The 26,508-nt window shown below is 39.0% G+C and overlaps 2 protein-coding genes across 5 annotated transcripts in view; one reads left to right on the plus strand and one right to left on the minus strand.

Moving 5' to 3' along the window:
- Window positions 1-30: 30 nt before the first annotated feature.
- On the plus strand, window positions 31-5,730 carry ngdn (neuroguidin, EIF4E binding protein). Its single transcript, XM_041813615.1, has 11 exons — window positions 31-175; window positions 453-512; window positions 1,083-1,154; window positions 2,081-2,218; window positions 2,341-2,425; window positions 2,552-2,604; window positions 2,725-2,836; window positions 2,999-3,173; window positions 3,309-3,459; window positions 4,784-4,847; window positions 5,513-5,730. Exons 1-11 carry the CDS (start codon window positions 155-157, stop codon window positions 5,530-5,532), a joined length of 951 nt encoding a protein of 316 aa, XP_041669549.1. The 5' UTR covers window positions 31-154; the 3' UTR covers window positions 5,533-5,730.
- Window positions 5,731-7,773: 2,043 nt separating this feature from the next.
- Window positions 7,774-26,508, minus strand: part of pabpn1 (poly(A) binding protein, nuclear 1) — a 29,440-nt gene continuing 10,705 nt past the window's right edge. For 3 of the 4 annotated variants that reach the window (XM_041814621.1, XM_041814620.1, XM_041814623.1), the window contains 5 exons: window positions 25,934-26,001; window positions 24,907-25,013; window positions 24,529-24,616; window positions 23,693-23,844; window positions 7,774-8,466 (listed from right to left, as the gene is read on the minus strand). In XM_041814621.1, coding sequence (XP_041670555.1) covers window positions 8,271-8,466; window positions 23,693-23,844; window positions 24,529-24,616; window positions 24,907-25,013; window positions 25,934-26,001 — 611 coding nt within the window. In that variant the 3' untranslated portion in view covers window positions 7,774-8,270. Of the gene's footprint in view, window positions 8,467-10,929; window positions 10,997-23,692; window positions 23,845-24,528; window positions 24,617-24,906; window positions 25,014-25,933; window positions 26,002-26,508 lie in introns of those variants that run through there. The other variant, XM_041814622.1, reaches the window with a different exon arrangement.

Consider the following 26,508-nt stretch of genomic DNA (forward strand, 5'->3'; position numbering starts at 1 on the left):
TTTTCCTTTTTTTTTTTTTACATGTTACCTGCTTAATGTCTTAATGCAACAAAAGACTACCCAAATTCGCTTGTGTTAAAGCGCTGCGACAAAACACCGAGCGCTGTATGACTTTAGACCCTTTTCCGCCACCGTAGCTCTCAGTGTAGTCAAAATGGCAGCCTCTGTTGATAACGTGAGTGGAAGTTTTTCTTTCCGAGAGTCACTAAAATATGTATTTAATGCGTCTGTAACGTACTTTAATCAAACAGTATCTTTTTAAGATTAAACATGTATTCTGAAAACATCATTGAAACTTTAAATTGTGCCTGTAAAATGTTTCATTGAATAATGTAGCTTCTTGCTAACTGTCCGTAAAGCCGCTCTGTGATGTCTCCCATGTGGTAGTAGCCTTTCAATATGTTGTTAACAGTTCATACTGTATTTGAGCGTGTAAACCTATTTCACAACAGGATTTGATTGAAAGTGATCTACTAAAAGTGGTACAGTTGGTGAAAAGTCTGACAGAACAGGTAAGAAGTGTGTTTAATAAAATAACGCTGGTAATATAATGTAAGCACTTCAATTAAAATTAGTTAGACTCAGAACATAAAATATGTTTTTGTTTATTGACTGGGGGACCCCCCACAGGACTGTGTTAGTGTAGAGTATATATATAAATGTAACTTCATGACATAACTGATTAGAAATACTGAACTTTTCCCACCGCATTATAATTTTCCAATAAGGATGTGTGCAGTTGAATGGTTTTGTTGTTGTATTTGGACCAAGTAGTCTTGTCGATTGCATAATGATAACGTAAACACAAAATGATCCCCTTTTCCCATACAGAAGAGGGTTAGGGCCACTGAAAAAGTCAGAATTCAGAGGAAAAAGTCTGAATTCTGAGAGTTAAGTCAGAATACTAAGATTGAAGTCAGAATACTGAGATTAAAGTGACTAATCTCAGAATTCTGACTTTAATATCACAAGTTAAAAAAAAAAAAAATTGCATCTCAATTTTTTTTTCAGTGGCCCTTATCCTCTTCCATATTCCCGTCTGAGTTAAATATAACTCTAACTTTATTTTTTTGTCTTTGCAGGTTGCTTCAGTAACAATCCACATTCGGGAGCTGCTGACTAAAGTCAAAAATGGGACATTTAAGACTTCAAAGGTAAAAAGATAATAAACTTGGTGAGAACTTTAAAAAAGCACAGGTTTACTTAATGCTGTTATCTTCAAACGTGATCAATAAAAGGCCAGTTCATGGATTATCACCACCTACAGTTCAATACACTATTAATCTTTTCTTGATTGTGTGTTATAATTTCCTGAAAATGTTATGTCTTGAAGTTTTTGAGATCTAAATAAAAGATTTCTGAGAAGTGATTAGAGGAGAATTGAGGATGTAGTGGGTATACTTTGAGGGTCTTGAAAATGGTCTTAAAACTATTAAATTTGATGTTAAATTTTCTGTATACCCTGCATTGGCATATCCTCATAAGGAAATACTTCACCTGCCTCTAACATACCTGTGTGATTTTATTTATGGAAAAAATTGTGGAAGCTACGTCTTCACTCTGTGACTCAGTCACAAGATCTACATTTGCTCTCTGTGCCCAAAGTTAGTCTTGAAAAAGGTAAAAGGAGTTTCAGGTACGCTGCCCCTGCAGCCTGGAATCTGCAGGAAAATGTACTTCTGGGGGAACTGGTCTCTTCAAATGTTTAAGAAGTAGATTAAAGGTATTGGATGAAGATGCATCCGGTTGGAGATGTTTTGACTGTTGACTTTCTGCTCTGTCTCTTAGGATTTGGTCGATCTGTGGTTTTAGTGTTTTTATGTTTAATGATTCATGTCTGTAACTCTGTGTAATGTGCTGCTGCCTGTCTTGGCAAGGACACTCTCATAAATGAGATTCTTAATCTCAGCAAGGTTTTCAGGATTAAACAGCTAAATGTAGATAAATAATAATGAAATTAATGAGAGGCAAACATGTTGTGAAATGATGTGAAGTACAGAATCTCTATTTTTTAAACGCTTTATTTGATCCTTTGTGGTCAAGACAGACAGTCCTCTCAGACTCTCTTCTCTCTCTGCAGGGTTTGTCTTTCTTGGACCTTCGGTATCACCTTCTGCTTTTCTACCTTCAAGACCTCACTCACCTGATCAGCATCAAAACAGACGGAGGGAAAATAAAGGACAGTGAGGCCCTGAACAGATTGGTCACTGTCAGAACGGTGAGATGGTTGTGGAGACACAGTGCCGTGAAATGAAGATTTTATTTATTAAGGGGCCCCTTGTGAAAAAGTAATTGCCCCCCCCCCCCGTTAAATCTGTTAAATCTCATCCCTTCTACAAGGTCCTGGAGAAGATGCGGCCACTGGATCACAAACTAAAGTACCAAATTGATAAACTCGTGCGAACAGCCATCACTGGCAGTTTGGGTAAGAACAGCTTCATGTGTGGTGTGATGAATGCAGCTGATTTTGGATTTTTGGTCTGTCTTGCCCTTACCTTACTTTCCATAATTTTGATTCTTTACAATTTAAACTCTTTTGTTGATTATACAGCTGAAAACGACCCCCTACAGCTGCGTCCTAATCCTGAGAATCTCATCAGCAAGGTAAGCTTCAAGTATCATTTCACTTTTGTGGCACAGTTAGATTTTATTTTAAGACAAAGAAATTTGATTCAGGCTGTTTAATCCGTCTGACTGACTTTCCTTTTTCTTTTCTTTCACCAGTTAAGTGAGTCTGAGGAGTCTGACGGTGAAGCTGAGAGTAAAACAAAGAAGAAAGCAGACCCCTCTAGTGGCAGGAAATATGTACCGCCGAAGATTGCTGCAGTGCATTATGGTAATTTCAGTTTGCCTTCTGTGGACGTTGATCACCTTTTTTGGAATAAATCAAGCAGTTGGACAGTACCCATGCCGCTTTATAGAACAAGTAGTTGCATCTTTTTGCCTGAGAATTAAGAAACTAATCCCACAATTTATCATCATAATTCGATCCCTGCAGATGGTGACATGACAGAGGCAGACAGGAAGAAGGCTCAGGCAGAGCGGCAGCGGCGGGCCGCCCTCAGAAGCTCAGTGATCCAGGAGCTGAGGCAGCAGTACAGCGATGCGCCTGAGGAGATCAGGGACAGACGAGACTTCCAGAGCGAGCGGGAGAGCCGTGAGGAGCTACACAGGTGTGTACTTGTTTTTTTATCAGAAAAGGTAGAAACATTGAGGCTGGGGTCAAATGCTGGGATTATATTCACTACTTAAATAAAACATAGCATGCACGCCTGAATATTGCACCTATCATTTTTCCTTTTTTACAGGAAAAATTATGAGGAGTCGATGATGGTGCGTCTTAACACGCCCAACCATCAGAAAAACGCCAGAAAAAGAGGCATGATGTCAATGTCTGGCCAGCTGAGCAGTATAACCCACTTCAGTGACATAACAGCGCTGACAGGCGAGGGCGGACAGGTGAGTGATTTCCAAACTGAACAGAGAGACAAATTATTCATGTTGACCATTATGTAACTTACAGAACAGAATGATTAACAGAACCTGACTTTTTACAGCAGTGCTACTCAACCTTGTTCTACCAAAGAGCCACATTGGCTTAAAAATACTTTAACAAGAGCCACAGTCAGTTAATCCAGAGTTGAAGTGAAATGCAACAGTGAGGCAGTAGGCTGCATAAAAACGTCGGTATAGTGTCAGGAAATAACAATTTATCGCTGATAAGAGCATATGTTTATTTTATTTATCGCTGATGTCAGGCAAAAACGCTGTATCTCAAATCGTTTTTATAAATCAGTCCTATAAGTCATTCTTTACACCTGTCAGTAGGTTTTAACCAAATTTAAAGCAATAAAAATGTCAAAAGATGCGTTTTTTCATTCCTTGAAAAGTGGTGATTTTGAAGTCTTTGGCCCTTCACCAGCATTATATGAGTGCTACCTGGCCTAAAGACTTTTCCAGATATTAGAATGTGCTGAGTTTGAGCTGTGAGATGCTTTACAAAGAGCTGATGAATTATGGTTAGCTATTTGGGTATTTACATCTCACATCAGGGCATTTACTGTAGTTCTGAGACTTTATTAACCTAAAAGTACTGCTATTAATTGATTAAAAAAAATGAATCAAGTTAATCATATCACGATGCTGTGATTAATAATGATTAATCGGACACACCTCAGTGCATACTGAATACTTTTGAGTAGGCAAACCTTGCTGAGTGCTGGATCACTGGAAGTGTCCCATCAATTCAAGTGTCCAGAGAGGCTGGGCGGACGTAAATAAGCCAAAGTAGAGACGTATTACTTGTGCAAAATTTTGAACATGCATGTTAAAGTGCTATAACCTTGGTATCTGATTACTATCACAGATGTTAGAACTACACAGGCTTTTAGATATGTAGGCCTGTGTTGGCAGAATATCTGGCAGTAATTTCACTTTGCGCCCACCCAGGTTTATCATGCCACCCCTCATTGTTCACTTCCTGTCTCAAACAGTCTGCTGTTATTAAAAGCCCTCTGAGCTCCAGTATTGACCGCCATAACTCATGACTCACTTACTGATATTCTGTTACACTGCCTGCAGATGTGAAAATTCAATCAGCTAAATGAATCAAAGGAGAATCGCAGCAATCAATTGGCTGTGTTGCAGTTTTCCAATGAATGTTAGAGGCTGAAAAAGAACCAGGTTCAGCTCAGTGCAGGGTGTTTGGTAGAACCGCAGATTGTTGTAGATTTTTGTTGTAAATTTGGTGGCTGGCTGAGTTTTTGCCGTCTCTTTGGCACAGGATGGAGACAACTTTCGGCCCAAGAAGAAGAAGAAACTCATGAAGAAGAAAACCAAAAGAAAAGGTGAGGACATTACCAAAGTGGGGCCTGCTCTGTACTTGTTATTGTGTACTTGAATAAATATTTAAATGTTAACTGAACAATATGACAGCCCTTAAAATTGTGCTTCTAGACTTCTGTATTACTAGAGGCAGTCTACATTTACACAAACAGACTCCTACACTAATAGGTTGTTTGCAGATGACGTTATAGCACAGTGAAAGATCCCCAGATAGGGGGCAGGAAGTGATCTCTGCATAGAGGAGCGCTATCAGAATGCCAAAGTTTTGTGCTGTTTACAACCATCCCAGCTGATAAAAACAATCTTGAGCTACTATGAATTTCAGCATAGAGGTCAATTTAGAGCTGTAAAGTACTAACTTTCCCCCAAGGGACATTCAGGATCACGTAATTGCAAACAACTTTTAAACTCTATAATTGTTTGGTTGAATCTGGTCTGAATTGGTTAAGCTGCACAAATCTGATGCATTATTTTATTTGGTAGGAGTTTTGGATTGATCTGCTGAGCTTTTTTTATTTTGGGGCTTTTTTGCCCTTAATGATAGAGATAGACAGAGCTGGAAACAGGGATGAGAGATTCAGTCATCAGAGGTTGACCATCTCTAATTCTGAACTTCATCCAACCCAGCGTCCATTTCATGTCACTAACCACTGCTTTTTTCTTGCAGCTTTTAAAAAGCACAGATAAACTCCTGCTGTGTCCATTGATGAAAAAATAAGAAGAGGATTTCCTACAAAAAGAAATCATGTCATTGTCATATTATTTACACAAGAGTTTTGTTTTTTTTTTTTACCAACATGTCAGCTGGCCTACAGTAATTGACTCTGGATAATATTTGGAGTATATATGTTTGTACTCAGCTGGAATAAAAAGTTGACTCTTAAATTTGTCTTTTATGTGTCGTTTATCACCATTAGAGGGCAGGACAGGACTAAGACATACTTTTTTGTCCTGTGCTGTCTATTAAACCCTTTAATTACCCTCTCAGCAACTTGATACTGAGGGTCACAGATTTGTTGATCTTCAACACCAGATGTACATGAGGTTTAAGTTTCCTTTACCCCTTTTCTTTTCAGTATCAGTGAGAAATCAGACTGCTATCCGAGCAACCTGGGCTTCCTAACACCCCAGCAGTACCACGGACTGCTTGGCTCCATGCCACATCACATAAATGTAGTAATTTGTGCAAAAGAAGCTCCAACCAATTACTGAGAGCATAAATGAGAATAATTATCCAGAAGGTCAACATTTTTGTATTATAAATCTTTTTTTTTTTTGTTGCACAGGTGTTTTGATATTCTAATATTTTGAGATAGTGGATTTTTGTTAGCTGTAATAATCTGTGTCTCTGGGATAACATGGATCAGCGGTTCTTAAAGTTTTTTCAGTTATGCACCCCCTGTGAAATATTTTTTCAGCCAAGTACTCTTAAACAGCGCAAAGCATGTTTGACTGAAAAAAAGACATTAAACACAGTGCTGTGGAAAAGGTGACTCTTTTTTCCTTGAAACATTTCAGATATTAATAATCCATGACTAAATACCCTGTGTGCAAAACACTGCTCATTTGCAGAGGTCTCTCTATAGCACCGTTACGCAATCCTGCTCCACCAAAGAGCCAAATTGTTGGAAAATGCCTTTGAAAGAGCCACAATGTAAGTGGTGAAAGAGGCAAAAAACTGATTAAAGTGGCTATAAAATAAGTACAAGGTGGCAAAAAAAATGGGAAAAAGTGGAAAGACAGGGAGAAAAAGGGGCAGAATAGGGCAGTAAGGGGCAAAAATGGGTGAGAAGTTACCAAAGAGTTACAGGTGGCAAAAAAATGAAAAAAAAAAAAAAAGTATAAGTGACTAAAATGTGCAAAAATGTGGGAAAAATGGTCAAAAGCAGCAAAAACATGGCAAAAAATAGAGTGTAGTGACTAAAATGGGCAAAAATGTGGGGCAACTGGTCAAAAGGCAGCAAAGAGTGGCAAGAAAATAGTGGCATTTAATGGCAAAATGTGGCTTAAATGGGCAAAAAAATGGCAAAAACGAGAAAATTCCAAATAGCAAAAAGCAGGGTAAAAGAGGCAAAAAACTGGTGGCAAAAATGGGATAGAGGTAGTAAAAATGGGCAAAAAGAGATGGCAAAAGTGGATTTAAAGCAGTAAAAATTGATTGAAATTAGCAAAAACGTTGAAAAAAGGCAAACTATTGCAAATAAAGGCAATGGAAAAGTACGCACAAAAAAATAAAGGTTGCAAATTAAAGCCAACTGTATCAATGTAGGGATTCAAACTGATTGTGACTCACAATGGATCATTTCTGAGGCCATAGTTTCCCTTTATAAAGGTTTTATTGGGAATAATATTTCAAATTAAGACAAAAAAACACAAATCATCACAAAAGAGCCACACGTTGAGTATCACTGCTCTATAGCAAGTAGGAAATAAAAAGTAATAGAACTGCTGAACTAAATATGCTAAATAACATAGGGCTGTATTTTTACTTGATGAACTGCTTCAAAAATATGGGGAATGGAATAAGACTGGTGTTAGAGATCACTGTTCAGCCCTCTGGAGGTGTCATGGGATTAATTGATACACTGATGAAGGATTCTCACTTAACAACCCTGGTGAAGTGCTGGTTTCTACCCATCAGTCTGCACAGTTGACTTGTGGAGGTAAACAGTAATGGTTGTGGATTTCTTCCTTTCTGTAGGGCACAATTATCTTGTGTTTATTCAGAATGGGTCTTAATACATCAGAGTACAGTCTAGATCTATATCTTTGTAAAGTGTCTTGAGATAACTTTGGTTAAGAGCAAATCCACGTCTGCAGGCACCACACTGCCACTGGTTAGCAGTATACAATTAAAGTGCAGATACTAAAAGATTGGCAATAACCAGGAGAATAAAAACACTTGACAGAGACTCATTTTTACACAATGTCTTTATTTTTTTTTCCCTAATTACAGACTCATGGGTTAAAAATAAAAATTAAAAAAGCAAAACATTTTTTCCAAACCCAGTCCCCCTTTTCAAAACAAAAAAAAGAAAAAGAAAAAGGCTCCACACAAACCCCACACCTGACTTCCCAGGCCCTAAAATAACAGCTCCTGCACGCTCCATTTATTAAATTAATCGATGCTATTAGCTCGTCAGCCTTCCTCAGACAAGCCGTGACTGCACTGCGCATAGTCAGAGAAAGGGGGCGCCTTAAGGTCCGCACTGTACACCCCCAAAAAAACACTGTCTCTGGTCCTGCCTTCTCACTCAGCTATGCTGCCTTTACCGCTCTTATATAAAACATGTGTTGGACTGGCTGCCTTGTTAGTGCTGCCTGTACTGCCGTGTGCTGTGGTGTATGTTGAACAGGTGTTGTGTTTGTGTTTGTCTCAACCATGTGTGAGTGAGTCGAGGTGTAAAAGGGGACTAAAAGCATCATCAGCGTTTGCTGTTGTAGTAAATGCCCCCTGCGGCAGGCCTGTGGTCGCCCTGCCCCCCTCCCCCGCCCCCCCACACGGACAGGATGGGGTGAGTGTGCATAGCGGGAGCAGAGAGAGAGAGAGACGCTGCGGAGACAGTGGGGGGGGCCGGCGCCACCTGGGGAGGGGTCGTCAGCCTCCACTGGTCCTGAAACCTGAAACGACAAGAAGTGGTCTAATATACAAAGAGAGGAGAGGGGAGGGGGGAGAGACGGGAGATGGGGGAGCACAGAGGGAAGAGGGGAATGCAGGGTAGCACAAAATAAAAACATCGATGCCTTCGAGGAGATTAAAAAAAAAAAAAAAAAAAAAAAGGAGCTGTGGCCATGTCTGAGCTGGAGGTGACAGGGAGGATGGGCAAGCAGCGGGGAGGTGGCAGCACATGAAGGACCCCGCCCCGCCCAGGAGGAAAACATCCATACATGAACAATCGCGCTGAACACTGAAGGCCCATCACTGCCTCCAGAAAAGTGGACAGAAATACACAATCCATGATGTGATGAGCCAAAAAGGAGGGGAGGAGGGGAAGCATGAACTATAAAAATGCAGGAGCGGAGGGTTGGAGGGGGCAGAAAACGTTCAGCACAGATGGGCTCGGGTTTGGGGGGGTGGAGAGGTAATGATAGACTCCAAACCACAAAATTAAAGGTGCAGTGTGTAATATTTCGCCTCTTAACTTGGTAAAAAAAAAAAACAGAATATTAATAAGTTGGCCTATCTATGTTTATCATGTATAAAAATGTTTTATTTACAATAACTTAGAATAAGCCTTTTATTTATACAGGAAGGGTCCCCACCATGGACTTAGCCAGCTTGGATTTTTGCATCTGCAGTACCACAGAAGGGATCAAATAAAGCCCAGTTCAGACCAAAGAATCACAACTTTTATTAACATTGCCTCTGTTGCAGCTGCAATTCAGCTTGGCAAGTTGCAGATGGTTGGCTGCAAGACTCTGCAAACAGATAAATGGAAAACCTCATTTTGAAAATCTATTAAGACCAAAAAATATTTGTTCAAAGAATAACATTCATGCTGTGAATTTTGGAAATGATTAAATCGGTCTATTTTACATTTCATGAAAACTTAAGCACATTAACAATCTCCTTTCCTCCTATATGAGCAAATATGTGAAATTCAAGGCTGTAGGAACTACATATGTCCTTGGATAATTAATTCTTCTCTGCAGATATCTTCTAGCTAGCAAAGTATTTTTGTGATGAGTAATTGCCATCCTATGATGGTGATAAGGGGGATCTAGTAGATCACTTTTGTGCACCCATATGATATAATTTAGGGCCGTCAAACGATTACAGTTTTTATCATCATTAATCGCAAGATTTCTGTGTTTAATCAAAATTAATCACATAGAAAAATGCCACTATTTTGCATTAAACATAGTCTTTGTGTTGTTTGGGATTATTCTACAGTCATAAACTAAGGATAACCGACTTCCTGATTGGTACGGACTTGCTCTGATTCCAACATTAACTTAACCACAGCAAAAGGAACTTGAAAGGATTGTAAAGGAAATAAGAGGACAGTAAAAGGTAAGTATTTGACAGGAGCAGTGGTGGACTTATTTGGCATCACTGTGGCTGCAGGGTGACACTGACACTGCTTAACCAAAGTGTGCTGAAAGGGAAAAAAGCATGGGCTTAAAAAATTAATGTGCTAATTGTGGACCTTAGGTAATAGCGATAAATGCAATTCATCTTGACAGCCTCAATAAAAATGTTACAGATGAGAAAACATGAAAAACAGCGAATGTGCAGTACTGTCCCTATTGCACAGAAGAATTTATTGTGCAGTAACTGAAATAAAGAGTGATTGTGAAGGTCTATGTGATGGAGACGATGCACTGTCTCCTCGCATGGTGTGAAGTGTTGCAGAGCAAGTTGCAAGCTGCTGCAAGCTCCATCCTGAGTCTTTGGTCTGAACTGGGCTTAATAGGTACAGATAAAATTTCACTGGTTGCCACTAAAAGTGAACACTGCAATCTAGGATCTGACTGCTAGCTGTCGCTACTATTCCCAATTTTACACACTGTACCTTTAAAACACATCAACAAATACTCTGGCTAGCAGAAGTTTCACACAAGTACGTCACATTAAAAAAGAACACAGTATTTTTCATTGTTTTTTGCCATTGACCCCACACACTTTTCTCTTGTTTTGGTGGTGGTGGAGGGTGAGTGGGTGGGCTGTGTTGGTGATGGTGTAAAAAAGCAGGAGGTCACAGCCAGACCAAAGGAGACACATCTGCAGCCTGAGATACCATCATCTTCTCTCTTACCTCCCCCTTCCCTTCCCACCCATCAAACCCAACAAAAACAAAGACAGAAATCTGCCACCATACTCTTTCCCCAATGGCCAACGTTTATACCTTACCAGGGGGCGACCGCATCAACTCCGCACACGCACGCTCACACACAATCGCACACTGCGGTCAGTCAGTCTCTGTCCAGGAGGCTCTTTTTTTTTTGTTTTTTGTCTTTTTTTTTTCTCTCTTCTGGGGTTTTCTTCTTTTATTGTAGGGAAAGGAGAGGGCTTTTTTCATTGTGTTTTTTCTTTTTTTTTTCCAAATGGGAACAAAGAGGGGGAGGGAGGGTTGATAGTAAGGGGGTGTTTGGGAGGGAGGGGGGTGTTTAGTAAGGGGAATACCACGATGTTGTTCGCCCTCGGCCCCTGGAAAAGAGAGAGAAAAAGAGGGTGAGTTTTTTTCTTGTTGGCTTAAAAGACGGACACCAATTTTCTGGTGTGATATAATATAGTAAACGTCTGTGTATGTGTGAGTGTTAGAGTGTGACGGGGTCTGCTGTAAATTCAGTCCAGGGTGAGAACTGACTGGGAAAGAATAGACTAGGTATCAAAAGGAATAGAGGGTATGCACGTGACGTCACGATCAGCGTGAGTCTGCCGTTCCAGCCAAAGGCGAGTAAGCATTAAACGGCTTTATTGCAGCCATAAAGAGAAGTCTTTCTGATATTATATCTTGATGTTCACCGCACCATACAGATCCTAAGCTGATGGTTTATAGAAACGTTTGTAGTTATAACGCTGTTAAAAAAGCCACAAGAGCTTTAGTTTCAGCAGGTAATTATATAGTAAAATATCAAATAATATCTGAGGTGACAAAGCAAGGAAGTACAACAAATTTTGTATTTATAAATGTACATATAATCCCGCGATGTCCGACTAACAGAACCAGTTTTATATGGAGAGGCTGAAAAAATGTCTGGTCCTCTTATTTTTAAATCACAGATTATGTAAAGTTGCCATAAATTAACATATTTCAGTTAAATACTGAGGTTACTTCCATTGCATTTTATTTCTAACGCATTTACATATGCGACTACGATAAAATGTGACAACATACAAAGAAAATGTTGGTAGTATTTCTTATTGTAGTATTCAAATTGAGCTTTTTGAGGTATTTTGAGGCAAGACAGAGAAAAGACATCAATTTGATACCATAAAGCAGCAGGCAATGGAAAATGTTACACGTTTCGCACTGCAATTAAAACTTAAAAATTGTACAGCTAAGACATTAGCTAAGACACAGTCTTGCATTTAAGACTTTTTTTTTTTTTTTTAATATAGTTTTAAGACCCCGCAGTTACCCCAAGTAGCTTGGAATATGAGTTTGGGGAGTTTTAAAGACAAAAACAGGACAATAAAGACATAAATGAAGTAGTTGGCCTGCCTGTATGTTACATAATTTAAGGCATATTTTAATAGAAACATGTAAGAACTAAGCTGAGCTAACTTTTAGTTATTTAAATGCTCATTTTTATGTTAACAACCAGTTTTATTCTTACATCTTCTTACTTTTCACTTAAATGTGTAAAATGATTTCAGACTGCCAAGATGATCTGACGGCAGATCCTAAATTTCAAATCAAAGTGTTTAAACCTGACTGTATTTCGTATCAAGCTGATAAATATGACTCATCATAGCCTGTTAGCGAGTCAGCAGCTTGTAGCTTAAGAAAGAAAGCCCGGATCTGTTAATGTTTTCAAAAATGCCCAGAATTTTTACAAAACAACTGAATTACCACAGAGCCATCATGTTATAGATTAGCTAAAGTTGGAAGAAGGAAATTGATCACTTAAATATGAAGAAATTACTGATTTTTAGCTTTGAAGTAAGCCAAAGCTTTGATATTAATTTCACATCCATCACTAATGAACTGGGCTGATGTGTGCCATCAGGGTCTGCTTTGTACTCAAAATCAGATCGTAATAAATGTTAGTTAACTTTATTTATCACCACATATCAATGTCCAACTTCCACTGTGTCTTTAGTAAACAGTATTGATCTCTGTCGAGTCCAAATACTCCTAATTTAAGCAGATATTACTCCATTTTTGTCCATTCTCCATTGAGTGCAGAGCCGTCATTCAGAATGTTTTGCCACTCAGACCAGGCGTGTCGCACGCTGAAAGTGACGTTGGTGCATTCCCTCTATAACACAATGTTGAGGACAGTGGTCACAGATAAATAGACATAACATCTAATCGGTATTGTGCCTTTGAGTTTACAAATCAATCTGATGACTACAGCGCTGAAAAACGCTGAAAGCAGCTTCGTCAAGAGAGGAAAAGTGTAATTTCCAGATATCAGGATAGTGATTAGTGTGAGTGTGAGGGGACAGCAAAGGCACTCTCTCTCCCTCTTTCTCTCTCTCTGTCTCTCTCAGCGAGAGCCGCCTCTGGGGTCACTGTGGGGAAAGACCTTGAGGACAAACAGCACCACACATAAACCCCCCAGCAGGACACATTACACAGACATACACAGCCATATTTGACAATTTCGGGGGACAGAACTCAGTTACAGTACACTCAGACACTGCCTCACACATACACAAAAAGCCAGGCAGCTGCAGTTACCTCATACACATCATTCAGTGGCAACAAAATCAACAAATAATAAATAAAGGTCGCACTGGGGCTGAAACCAGTGGTCATTAGGCCAGATGCTGAGGTCAGGCTGCAGTAATGAACCCTCGTTTCTGGGAGTGAAAGCTACAAAGGTGAATCCAGTTGTACAGTGTGTTTTGTTGGTGATGAACACAATACATATGCATGGTAAACACACAACTTCCTCCACATGATGAGAACAGTATGTGTGTTTCTGACTGGCATCAAAATCTTTGCTTGCATGGTGCTAACTTAAAGGAATGACGAGAACAATGGAGTTAATGGATGCAATATTTATGACAGAGATATCTGCAACTGGACGCCAATTAAACAATCTTTTCTTCCTTTAGACTTGGTGTTGGGATTTATTGGCTGCGCAGTCAAGGCTTGGTTGGCTTTAACTGACCCTTTGTTGGCTCTCTGATTGGTCCACTCCCTCTCATAGCAACCACTGCAGGGCTAATGACAAACTCTCCAGGTCTTTTCAGTGCATTGCGGTGAAATTGTGACCTAGTTTTGTTACTTTAAAATGGTTTAAAGGTGTGCTTGGGGTGTCTGCAAGAGCCACTGATTCAGGAGTATTTCTATCCAACTTTCTAGGGCAATTACCGAGGGTGCATTCACACTAGGCCATCTGTACCGTGCCTGGGCCCGGTTCAGCCTGAAGTCTGGTAAGTTTGGCCAGTGTGAGTGCAATTGTTCCGTGCTTCGGCGCGGCCCCAGCATGGAAGGACGAGGTGGACCTAGGCACGGAACGGATGCAAACGAAGAGCACAAGCGCGGGAATGTGATATAACATGAAGTAACAACAGAGGGACCCGCTTCCGAGCACAGAGAGCACAGCAGCTGCATGCTAGAGACAGCAGGATTTTTTCTAGAAAGAACTATTTTATCTCATTGAATTTCAACAAGTTACAAGGACTTTATTAGAGCTGAAGAATTTAACTTCACACAGCTTTACTACAACCTCGCTCTAATGGATCCCAGTCCTGTCCACATTTCTGATCAGTTTCGAGTAAAGTCAGGCTTTAACCACTGTGAGAGGATTTTTGGTTTGTGAAATAAAGCTTCTTCCCTTAATTGAGTCACAAACAGCAGCTCACAGGATAACAAACACCTTTCATCCTCCGTAAGTAAAGAGGAACGCCAATTACGCGGACAAGTATGTGCCGGGGTTAATCACACGGCTGATTTAACCTCTCATATTATAAAATGATAATGCCAAACTATCATCCACTGAATTAACTTACCTCTAATTCTATTTCATGTCACCAAGAAGCGAAATTGGGATCTTGATCGCTGACATTTGGATGGAACATCGTTTATTAATCCTGGGGCGCATTCACCTCCAGCTCTCATCAGATGGTCAACATTGCTCTCATCACTGTTGAAAACTTCTTTTATCTGAACATTTAATCCTGCTCTGGACACAGGCTGTCCTGTGACATGAGAGCTTGTTTGGTGCACCACTGAAAGGCATCCAAACGCAGAGAAAAGGCACAGTTCATGGCGCGTAAAAGAATTTCAGGGGGATTCAGATAGTATATGGACACGCAGAAGAGCGGCTGTAGGGGCTCATACAAGTTAGAAAGTCCAGGTTTCATTCATCAGAAGTGCTTGGAACTCTGATCAGGCTCCAGATTATATGCTGTGAGCGATAATTCTCCGCTATGAACCGCTTTCTCTTTCTCTCTCCTTACCATGCTCTTTATAGTTAACGTACCTACTGATCCTAGATCAGCTAAAATAACTCCGGTGTCAGATCAGATATCTATAAATCTGTTGCCATTTCACAGCCTAAAAACAACACTTAGTATATACTGAGTCATCAACGCATATAAATTCATCAACGGTGAACGCGTCGTGTGATGACGTCGGCACGTGACGTAGCCGTGCTCAGGCCTGGATGCGTTGAGCAGTGTGAGTGCGGGCCAAAGGGGGGGACAGGGGAGGGGGTCAAATGGGCTTCTGCACGGTCATAATATGGCACAGTACAGATGGTCTAGTGTGGCTGCGCCCCTTAATATCATGTTTTTTTGCTCTTTGCGGGAGCAATAATATATCTCAGGATTACAAAGTTAAATGCATAATCAGCAGTTACAACCCTCCTAATGCTTCTAAAACAAACTGAAGACTTACTGATCTCATGTTTAAGCATAAGATCACAGAAAAATGATTTTATAGATATGTGTGTGTTTACTTTTTTATGATTAGATCTGTAGTTTAAGTTTCACTTCTCTCCTACAGAGGGAAATGAAACCAGCTTCTACCAGCAACAGCATGTTTCCCGATGTGGCCGTTCACAATAAAAGCACTAAAACAAAAAAATTGGACTTTTATTGTGGAGAAGTTGCAAAAAATTGCATATTTATGATGGATTTAACTTAGCTTTAGTAGAGGTGTTAGTGAGTGTACAGAGCTATGGTTTTGCAGCCATTTCTCTGATGTTAATACAACAGCTTGCTTTTTGAACTCATCATGGACTTAAAACAAGCTAGTCGCGAGTTAAAACACACCTTTAAACAGATGTTTAAGCTGTTATACAAATTGCTAAAGCACTGGGCTCAAGTCAAACCAAGTAAGTTCATTACAGCTCACAGAGGCGCTTAGCAAAGAGCGCACACTCGCTTTATGTTGCTGTTATTACACATATTAAAACTGAGGAGGAAAGAAAACGTGTTTTATCTCATTGCTTTGCTTCACGCTAATTACACTGACCAAACAAAAAAAGACAACTTGACTTGTTATCTGGCTTTAGTGCTGGGAAAAACCTGCTGATGACTGAACTCAAATTGAGCTGTTGTCTGTCACATATCTCTCTGCTATGCTAACAGGGGCACTGGTTATGTTTACTCAACACAACGCATGTGTTTCAATCGGTGAGGACATGGTTGGAAAAAATCAGTTTCATGGCAGAAATTTTACTGACAATATTAATACTGGTTTTGTGCTTTTAGACAGTTTACAATTAGTTTACTGAAAGAAAGACAAAGCACTTTAAATGCTAATGACATGCTCTAATAAGTTAATGCAACACTAAACTTGCTAACACTTTGTTAGTTTAAATAGTACAATGTGATATCAACATTTCTTTTCTATATTAGCTAACTAATGTTACATTCAAAATTAACTTTGCAGTAGTAAAGCAAATCAGTACTTTGTTGATGTGCATCAGGACATCTAATGTGAGCAAACACAACTAGCATAAAACATTAGTTATACTTTAAGCTATTTAATATGTTTTTAAGGATTTTGAGTAGTGCTGTCAGTTGATTAAAAAAAATTAATCAAGTTAATCACCGCATTTCTTTAGTTTTCATAATTTTTAGATTTTTAAAAGTTCTTATTATCAAGTGTTTATTTTCATTGTTTTAACTTTATGCACAGGACTTATGCACAGAAAGTGCTTTTTTACAAAAAATCTAGTTTTATTATTATTATTATAATTCTCTATAAATTAACATTTAAAATACTACCATGTACTTGCATTTTTGTTTGAGATAAATTAGTACAAGTATGGTGTTTAAATGAGGAAATATTAAACAAGCTGAACTTTTTAAACCTATTTGTGGTTTGTAAATCAGTGTCTTAATTCACTGAGCAATAATATTTATAAACTGCAAACGAGCCCAGAAGACAAACACATCAGGCACAAAATAACTTCTGCTGTGAAGTGAATGATCAGGTGTGCCGTTATGCTGAGGTAGCCGTTTTTGCTGATTGATGTCCAGTGGTCTCTCGTCAGTAGTATAAATGTAGTTCTGGCCAGCTGCTCCACTATAGTTGCCTTTTTTAGCTGTCATACAGTTCACTGATTATTGTGACAGTAGTTCGCGTAGGTGTTCTGTGGTATGGGTCATCCGAGGTGACCCGGATGATGTCTTGAAGCCCCTTGTCGTCAACGATGTCGATGGTCTGCAGTCTCCGGCAACCCATTAGCAATTGCATTAATCAGCCGGTGTAGCTTGGTGTTATGGCTTGGTTCCGTGTTGTTGTTAGCATCTTTGCTAACATTAGCTATTACAGCTTGATCCGTGTTGTTGTTAGCGTCTTTGCTAACATTAGCAACATTAGCTATTACAGCTTGATCCGTGTTGTTTTTTTTTTTTTTTTGCAGTATTTACACACAACTTTTGTTTTATCCAGACTTCCATTAGGCAGCTTTTTAAATTGAAATTTGCCATGAAGCAGACCTGGGTCTGTCTCCTCACTCATCACTGCTGGCTGCATTTGACCCGCCTTTAACCTTTTTACCCCAGGGACGTAAACATCCGCGCAGGAGGACTACCAGAGGAGGTTGTTGTCAAACTTAGTCATGTGATTAAACTGCGTTATTTTTTTAACACGTTAAGCTTTCCAGATTAATGCATTCATATTAACAGGCCTAGTTTTGAGTTATCCTACAGTGCCTCTGTCTTATACTTTATACAAGAATCAAATCAATTGGATATTTACGAGTTTGTCAAATCCTAGGATAAATGTCCATAGTTTCAAAGGGGAAGGAGCCCAGCAAGGAGAGATTCTGTCTAACCTGAAAACAATAACCAAGGAGGGAGAGGCTCAACAAAGGATCAATCAAACCACAAAGTCTTATAAGTGGAGCCAACAACAGCCTAAATACTTGGATAAAACATAAATTTTTGGCCGGTGATCCCTTGACAATGCAAGCACAGCAAAATCTTCTCAAACACTAGTAAGTCAATGCAAAGATTTTGAACTCGCCAAGTTTTTCTTCACCATGGATGTGTTCCCACTACAGAGACGAGGCACTAATGAAAGTGTTGTACTTTAGAGCCGGATTCTGTTCAGCTAAAGCTTTATCTTAAGCAGACTAGTGATGAATTCCTGATGTAGCAGCCAAACAGTATTACTGCTCTCCTCTGCAAAACATGATCAAGGTCAAGCCAAGTGGGACAACTCTGCTTCTCGGCAATCGTAACATATTAACTAAAGCTTCTAGATAAGGGAAATACCCACTATGTGGTTATCAGAAATACTTTCAATTTCTCTGGGGCTCTGGGAGCAGACATAATAGTCCATTAGTACTGTTAGTCAGAATGAAACAAACATTTCCACTGTAATGATTTTTTTTCTGCTAAGGGGTCATTCATACTCTGCATTTACATCTATGCTGGGCATTTAGACATCAAGTAAGCTATACTTTGGTACCGTTTAATATCTGCAATAATAATTCATCTGAAGTGATGAGATGCAATTAAGTCGACCTTAAAGAAACGTCAGCCCATATATCATTTTCATTCTTAGCATGGCAAACCCAGATAAATATCCATCTAGCCTAGTCTTGAACTGATCAGTCTTTTCAATGCAACCAGCATCCTACAAGGTTTTTTTTTTTTTTTTTTTTACACAAAACAGTTGATCACCGTTTACTTTGGATGCATGCTGAGCACAAAATGAGAGAGAAGCTTTTAAAGAGGCAAATCTAGTGTCTTCAGTTATGACTTATTAGTCTCCATTTGTGTCTATTGCTGGTGGCTTCACAGCACATGACATGCCAGAATACTTAACAAGCTAAGAGGTTAAAAACTTTTACCCCTACCCCTCATTTTCGAGCACCCAACCTTCTCCTAGAGTTACAAGGGATGGTGGTGAAATCTTCCCTTAAAAATGGGCCAACCCTTCAAGCTCCTGATATGTCACTAGTATAGTGTCCAGATGCTATAACTATACTGCACGGTTCTACTGGACCAGAAGACCTACGTCAGCTTAAGTGTTTTCCTTTATACATTATCATTCATTACACTTTAAAGTGTGTTTTAAGGACTTACGTTTGTTCATTTTTTCCATCCGCAGGCTTTAAATTGTGTTCTTACGGACTGGAGTTTAAGGTCTGAACTACATTCAAATATATAGATATCAGTATTGTCTATAATTATTGTGTAAATGTCAGCGCATCAGCAAAAATTTAGTACCCGCATCCATATTAACTTGATATATAAATGCCCTTTTAAAAGGGTACCTAATCCATGTTAATGCAACACAAAGCTGCTCAATGTTGTTCATGCGTCTTCTTTAAACCAAATTATTTCATTTTAACTCACATTTTTCCCTGCCCTGCTCTACCAGATGTTAAATTGTCATTTCAACATAACTAACACTCAGTCTTTACAAAGTTTAAGATCAGACAAATATCCTTCCTATACATACTGTAAAACTAACTCCTTCAGAATTCAACATACGCTTTTCTTATTAGTGCTTTCAGCGCCTGGAGACTTGGTTTTCTATTAAAAATAAAAACCTAAACTTCTCCCACTCTGCTCTAAGTGCCTTGTCCTGCAGCAGGGGCCAAATCCCAGTGAACAAACTGGCAGGGTTAGGGTTTCTTGGTATGTGTGGGAGGGGCTTGGTAAGTACACAGTGATTAGAGAGATTCTGACCTTGAGGTTCAGACACTTTCTCACAAAAAGGAATGAAAAAGTATGTAACCCTTTTCTGCAGTTATTAAAAGGCAGCCTTGATGAAATTGAACTTTTTGCACAACTTGTGAGACAAGAGCAAGGGCAAATGTAAAACCACAAGCTCTGAAGATAAATTGACTCAAAATGAATTTTCAAGAGCTACTTGCCAACAGGATTAGTCGCCAAAATGGACATTTGAATAAAGGGTTCAGACGATCACCAAAATGAGAGCTGCATTCTCTTTGGGAAAGTATTCTGTGATTTTTACTCATTGTGGCCTTGAGCTTCAGAATCTCTGTATCAAAACTAAGTGCATGTGTAGGGAAGCTGGCATGCTGGATCAACATGTTTGGCACCACACCTCCTTTCTCAATCTGAACAAGATGGCTCCATGGAGAGAGCTCTGTGGGGCTTATATGGAGACTCCAATAAGATCCTTTGTTACCCTGACATCTCTCCACTATCAGTGAGCATTCAAGGGTTCTCTTTATATTTCCTAAAATTGTACTCTAGATTGATTAAATAGAATAACTGTGAGCATGTATATAAATTATTGCCAAGTATTTACACTCTATAAACACAAGCTTTGAGTATGATATTTATCCAAAGACCCACAGGACCCTACTGCAAAAGCAAAGTAAAAGTAAACACTGTAAGCAGAAAGCCACCACTATCCCAGTGCACATTCATCAATTATCACCCGGCTTTCACTATTGTGCATCAAAGTTGTTGCATACCTTACTGAAGCCACATTTACACAAAAACTAGCTACTGAAAACAGAATAATTTTCAGTGAAATAGAGATTTAGATGACATTTTGATAACAACTGCACATAGAGCAAAAATATGCCAGGCTAGAGATATGAATCTTTAAGTATTCCTGATTCGATTCTGGGGGTCACAATTAGATTCAGAATCGATTTTCAAGCTGGTCCTGATCAACAACACATCCTCTATTTCCTATAAAAGGTGATCATTTTTAGTGTCTGCACCAGTCTGCTGGGAATTAGGGGGATTTATATTATTTGACATTAAAAAGCTTAGTAAAATGTCCTCAAAACAATGCAAAACAACTAATCACAATAACAAAGAAAACAGTCATTTGTGCTTGCATTACAAAATATTTTAATATGAATAGAATGTGTGCGAATACATCTGAAACTCTTCTGCAGGAAAAAAACGTAAATCCAAAGACTATACTGTTGACGATGCTGTAGGAGAACAGGTGTGATGTTTTAACGAATGACCGTGTTAACTGGTGACTTCTCAGCTGAAAGTCTTAGTGGTTGTTCTAGTTACAACACCGTTAAAACACTAGAGATTTTCTGTAATGTCTAAGATATGCTTAGGAGATATTAATTTAAAAACTAAACAAAGGGGCTCTTTCACTTTTCAATTTCCATTATCAACCCAGCAAATTCGTATAGTCAGCAGTTAACATGGTCACTGGTTAAAGCATAACACCAGTCACACCACCAGATGATAAATCCTGTTGTGTTCATTGTCTGTGCCGGTCAGCAGTTGATAGCTGATATTTACTCGGGGTGAATGTGTATGATGTAATTTGGGGTATCTGAGCCAATAATGAAGCCAGCAACATTTAGCACAGCATGGTTAACAGACACGTTGGATCAGGCTTCCTTACTGGGATTGTAGAATCCCCAGTGGGTCTTAAAACTTCTGTTTTGGGGTGGGGAAATTTTTATTTTTTAAAAAGTCTAGAATTTATTTGTCCATAAGAAGGGGAAAGGGTCAAACGTTTGTTAGTAGCTGAAGAAAAAGTTGTAATCCTTGCTCTGCACTTGGTCCTCCCTGATTTCACTCATTAGCACAGCTGTTTGGCTCGGTCAAAAGTCGTAGTGGAAGAGCCCCACTAGTGATTCTAGCAGCTGAATAAAGAAGGGTCTTTTTCACAAGGCAGAAGAAGTGACTAGTCAGTTTCTACATGACATTGTTGTCTAAACGTGGCCTCAGTGTCTCAAAGATGAGTTAAAGCATAAGCAGCTACTCCATGAGGGTCACCATGAATTAAAGTTGACAAAGCTTCAGTCACTGAGATGTCTGCCACATAGTAGCAGCAGAGTGAGGCAAAGCTGTAGGTCATTAAACGGAGGGTCAAACAGCCCAAACTTTAATTATTTTTCCAAGATAAGTGTGCACTTTCATCATTAATAACACTTTATCCAAATGAAATTAGAAAAACAAATCTATCTTTTGCATTTTAGTCAGTTTAAAGGACAGTTCATTTGCACTGGCCCAATTCTGGTGTATTATATGTGAAGCCTGGGGAGAAGAATGTGCACTGAACCTGTAGGCCTCTGTTTAAAAGGTGATATGTGACAGGACATGCAAAAAGCCTCAAAAGTTGCATGACTCATTCTGACTTAACTAGATAATAAGTGCACCCCAGTTTAAACCAGGTTTCCTATCAATATTACCCCCATGTTCATGCTTGTCAAGCTCCTTCTCTACTTACCGTTTCCTTTTTTACATCTCTCAAGCATAAATGACACCTAGCTCTCATGTTAGTTCTCTGATCTTACTTTCTACTCTGATCCTTTAACTTAGTGATTATTTTGTCATCTTTTTGTCTGAAAGTCACCCTTTTGTACCATTTTACTAAATCATAACATAGGGCTCAGGTCTAACCATTTATACCACCATAATCACCATCTATAGATAATACCAAAAAGAAGTTCCATACTTCCAACCTCAGAGTGCTGCAGAAACAAGACCTAAATCTGGATATTAATTAGCATTTTAGCACCTCCAGTTCTATTGTCAACTTTACAGGAATTTTGAATCAGTTTCAAACTAGACGTCTGGTTTGTGTTACACACTAGTTGAAGAGACACTAATGACTCTTAATGTCTCCACACAGACAATGGCCAAGACCAGAGGCATTATGTTTACTGGTTGTACATCTGTGCAAGTATGATATCTCAGGAAAACTATGAGGGATTTCCTTCAATTTTTGCACACATATCCATTATGACTCAGGGATGAGCTGACTAGTTTTGAAGGTCAAATGTCTAGGTCATTTTGGCCTCAAGGACGGCCTTTGTTGATTACATTTCTATGAATCATTACCAAGCCCTTTACTTGAACAACTGTACATTCACTGTCTGGAAATTAGATATCAGAAGTTCTTGTCAACAACAGAAATAGCATATAGGATAGTCCCACTTTAATTTTAAAGCTTACCAAAAGAGTAGGACTAGGACTAAGACTACATGATAAGTTGGGGGTGGTGAACATCATGCTGCCTAGCATCTAAACTTACAGTCCACCTTTCACCAGGAAAGAATTTGCACTAAAATACTGACTCCAATTTTGTAGTTTGTTGGCGAAAAATTCTGCTGCTTTAGTGGTAGTGACGCTGAAGTGACCTCACTATTGTTCTCGAATGGATTTATATTAGCTTTCGACTTCAACCAATATGCATATATGCTTAAAAAGTGATTATAGTGTTCAACAAGTGTTCATAGTGTTATACTCACGGGAAAAAAACTACAGGCTTTTTGCTGATGGAACCTACACAATGATTACTGTGTCATTCCTGCAGCACTCTATGGCCCTCTAATTTTTCTGTCATATCATATAGGTTATACATCACGGAAGGATGATTTCTCTCTCTTTAGAACATTCAGCAGTCTTTGGACAGTTCTTTCCCCCTGTTTTCCAAGAGCACCCAATTTTGGTTTACTATTGAAGCACCTTAGTCACACTGAGCAGCCAGTCAACCCCACTCCTTTGTTCATTCAGCAGTCCTTACTGAAACACAACTGAGGACCATGGCAGCTAGCATTCAAACTTGCTGAGGAGTAATGTGTAAAAACTGTTGTTCTCTATTGAAATCCCCTGCCTTAGCTATAGAGTAAACTCAACAGTGATTGTAAGTCCTTAAAGTAGTTCAACACCAGCTTCCTCTCCTGGTTGTTCATGCTGGTCTGTCTTTTTCTGTCCTGATAGTGTGAGGTGTGATGCATGCAGATGCAGTGCTCTCCTACAGTGTCAAAATGAGGCGCCTCAGCGTCCGCTCACCTAAAGGCTCGTCCTCTGCCTCTGGGTGGTGTGTAGCCACTGTAGTACCGTGCACGTGATGTAAAGCTTCCGCCTCGTGATCGGAACCGAGCCCGTGGAAAGCCGCGGTCTGTGGTGCTGATGCCTGGTCTGTTTGTTCTCTTAGCGCCCACCTGAAGAGCAAGATTCAAAAGTGAAGAGTTAATAAACTAGCAGCCAGGCGGTGGCTCTCAGGGACAGGATTTAAGGAAAACACTGACTTTTAAAAAATTTCTATGTGATTATACGGGCATTGGTTCTCAACTGGTAAGGGCTCAGGGCCACTTTTGGGTCTGGATTTGTAACTTAAAAGACCAGAGAAATTTGTTTCAAGATCTCTTTGTTTTTGGGACAGTAAATATATACATCCATTCAATGCTATTATCTGTTTGTTTTTAATCTTCTGTACAGCACACTGAGTTTACATCTGTATGAAATTTGCTATACAAATAAAGTTGAACTGAAGTGAGTTCAGGACTAGAACACCAGACCTAGCTTATGTGCGACAGGGGGAGATTAAGTTATTACAATGAATAAAAATGGTGTCTCACTATTAGAAATCTTTTAGTGGCACAAAACAAAGTACCATTTGTACACAAGTAAAGGTGAAATCTTATCTCCATTTACCATGTCATATTTTAATTGTTATTGCTGTCATGCAGACATCTTCACTGAGTTCAACAGAAATTGTATGCAATGCTTTACACCTTAGGCTGGCGACACATGGGCAGAGTCATTAAGAAAATTTCAGATAAGTAGAAATCTAAAATTAAGAATGGCTGCAACTAGATTGTTTTGTGTGTTTTGTTTTGTTTTACCTTAATCTGCCTTCCTCTGAAAAGGGACTCATCCAAAGCCATGGCTGTCCTTACAGACTCTTTGTCTGCAAACTCTATATAAGCAAACCTGAGGAACAAAACAGAAGAAAATCACTTGCAGCAGCACCCTTTACTTTCACAAAAAACTGGTGCATTTAATGAGGTTTGCCAAAACTAAAACTGTTTATAGAAAATGATGTGCAAACAGCAACAGATGCTGATTAAAAAAAAACAAAAACATTATTGCTACTGTTAAATTATCTGTCACAGACTTAATTAACAGTGTGACTGTGATAGATCTTTAACACAAAAGAAAATCACTCTGCCACTGATGCACCCTGTGCATTGAAAAGGAATAGTAAGTTGATGGTTGATTACCCTTTGGGATGCCCTGTGTATTTGTCACATAGGATGGTAACTCTATTTACTGAGCCGCAGCCATGAAAATGGGCCTCAAGCTCTTCTGCCGTGGCACCGTAGTCCACCTGGAGAAAAAAAAAAAAAAAAAAAGGATAGGATACCAAGAGAGAAAAGACATGAGATCAGCAATGGAGAAAATACAGAAAATAAAGAAGGGTGGGAATCACAATTTTTACTGTACAATCATGAGGCCAACTGCTTTGGTTCAAGTGTTCAATGTAAAGATTGAACAAAATCTGAAAAGACTGACATTAACACTTTCTCTTTCAAAAGGAAACCAAACCGGATAAAAGCAATATCTTTAAGTAGATTACTCAATTTCCAATCAGTCATTGTACTTATTTGTGTCTTTAAATATTCCTCTGATTTTAAATCTAAACTTACTTCTATTTTTATTTCCCTCTGACAGACAGAAGGAGGAGGAAAAGCAGAGCAACACGTTTGTTTGTAAACTTTCAAAATGCACTTGTCGCTTGTTGTTACTCAACCATTCCTAACAGTGTTCCAAGTTAAATTTAATCGACATGATCAGTCCTTAGTGTATAACAAATAAACAAAAGTTTGCCATCTTGTGTCTCATACTCCTGCAGCTCATACCTGTAGCTCTAACATAACCAATCAGTGGCGCGTCTGCGGCCACAGCATTAACAAACACCGGGATGAGGTGCTACCAATAGCTGGGTCAACTTGTTATACTGCCAAAGCAGGAAGTGAAGATAAATACAGAGAAACTGCATCACATTTATCTTTATTTAAGGGGTCATGTATGTTTAAGAACCACAGCTGCACATTCTAAACAAGAATCAAAGCGAGACATTTTCGCATTTAAATTGAGATTTATTATTACTATTATTATTATTATTATTATTATTATTATTTATTGCTATGTTGGCTTGTTATCGGGTGTCTATGATTTTAAAGATAACATCATGAAAAGGCAACCAGATACAATCTTGTACAACTTAAGCAACAAAGGACAACTCACATTTCCAACGTAAATTGACCTGCCGTCTGCCTCCATCTTTTCTTCAATGGACATGATGACGGGGCCCACTGCACAAAAATAGATTAGAAAGAAAACAGAAAGTAAGCAACACAATTATTATCATTCATTTAAAGTGTTACATTCCGTTATTTGTCAATCAATAAATGAAATATTTAAGTACATCCCCATCTGGAAACTCATTAAAGAGTAACCCAGACCACCTTCTTTAAATGGAAAAAAAAAACAAAAACATCTAAATGAGTAGTCAGTAGTACATGTTCAGGTCCAGATCGCAACAATCGACCACAAAGTATTTAAATTCTGCATAGCAGAATAGTACAAGCCAAATTCATAGCATTTAATGATATGTATGCAAGAGAGACCTGTATTTTGTTTGGATGAAACAAGAGCAGAGTGGTCTACCAAACATGTCTCACTCTGCATTGCAGCTGTCTGTGGCACTCGCTGACATATTAACTACTAACTTAAATTGCTGTATATATGTTTGGCTAATCAGTAGAAGTAGTAGTACATATTGTGATTCTGAACACAGCTATATACTTAAATTTCAAATA

Source organism: Cheilinus undulatus, linkage group 19, assembly GCF_018320785.1.
Source record: "Cheilinus undulatus linkage group 19, ASM1832078v1, whole genome shotgun sequence".
Taxonomy (NCBI): Eukaryota; Metazoa; Chordata; class Actinopteri; order Labriformes; family Labridae; genus Cheilinus; species Cheilinus undulatus.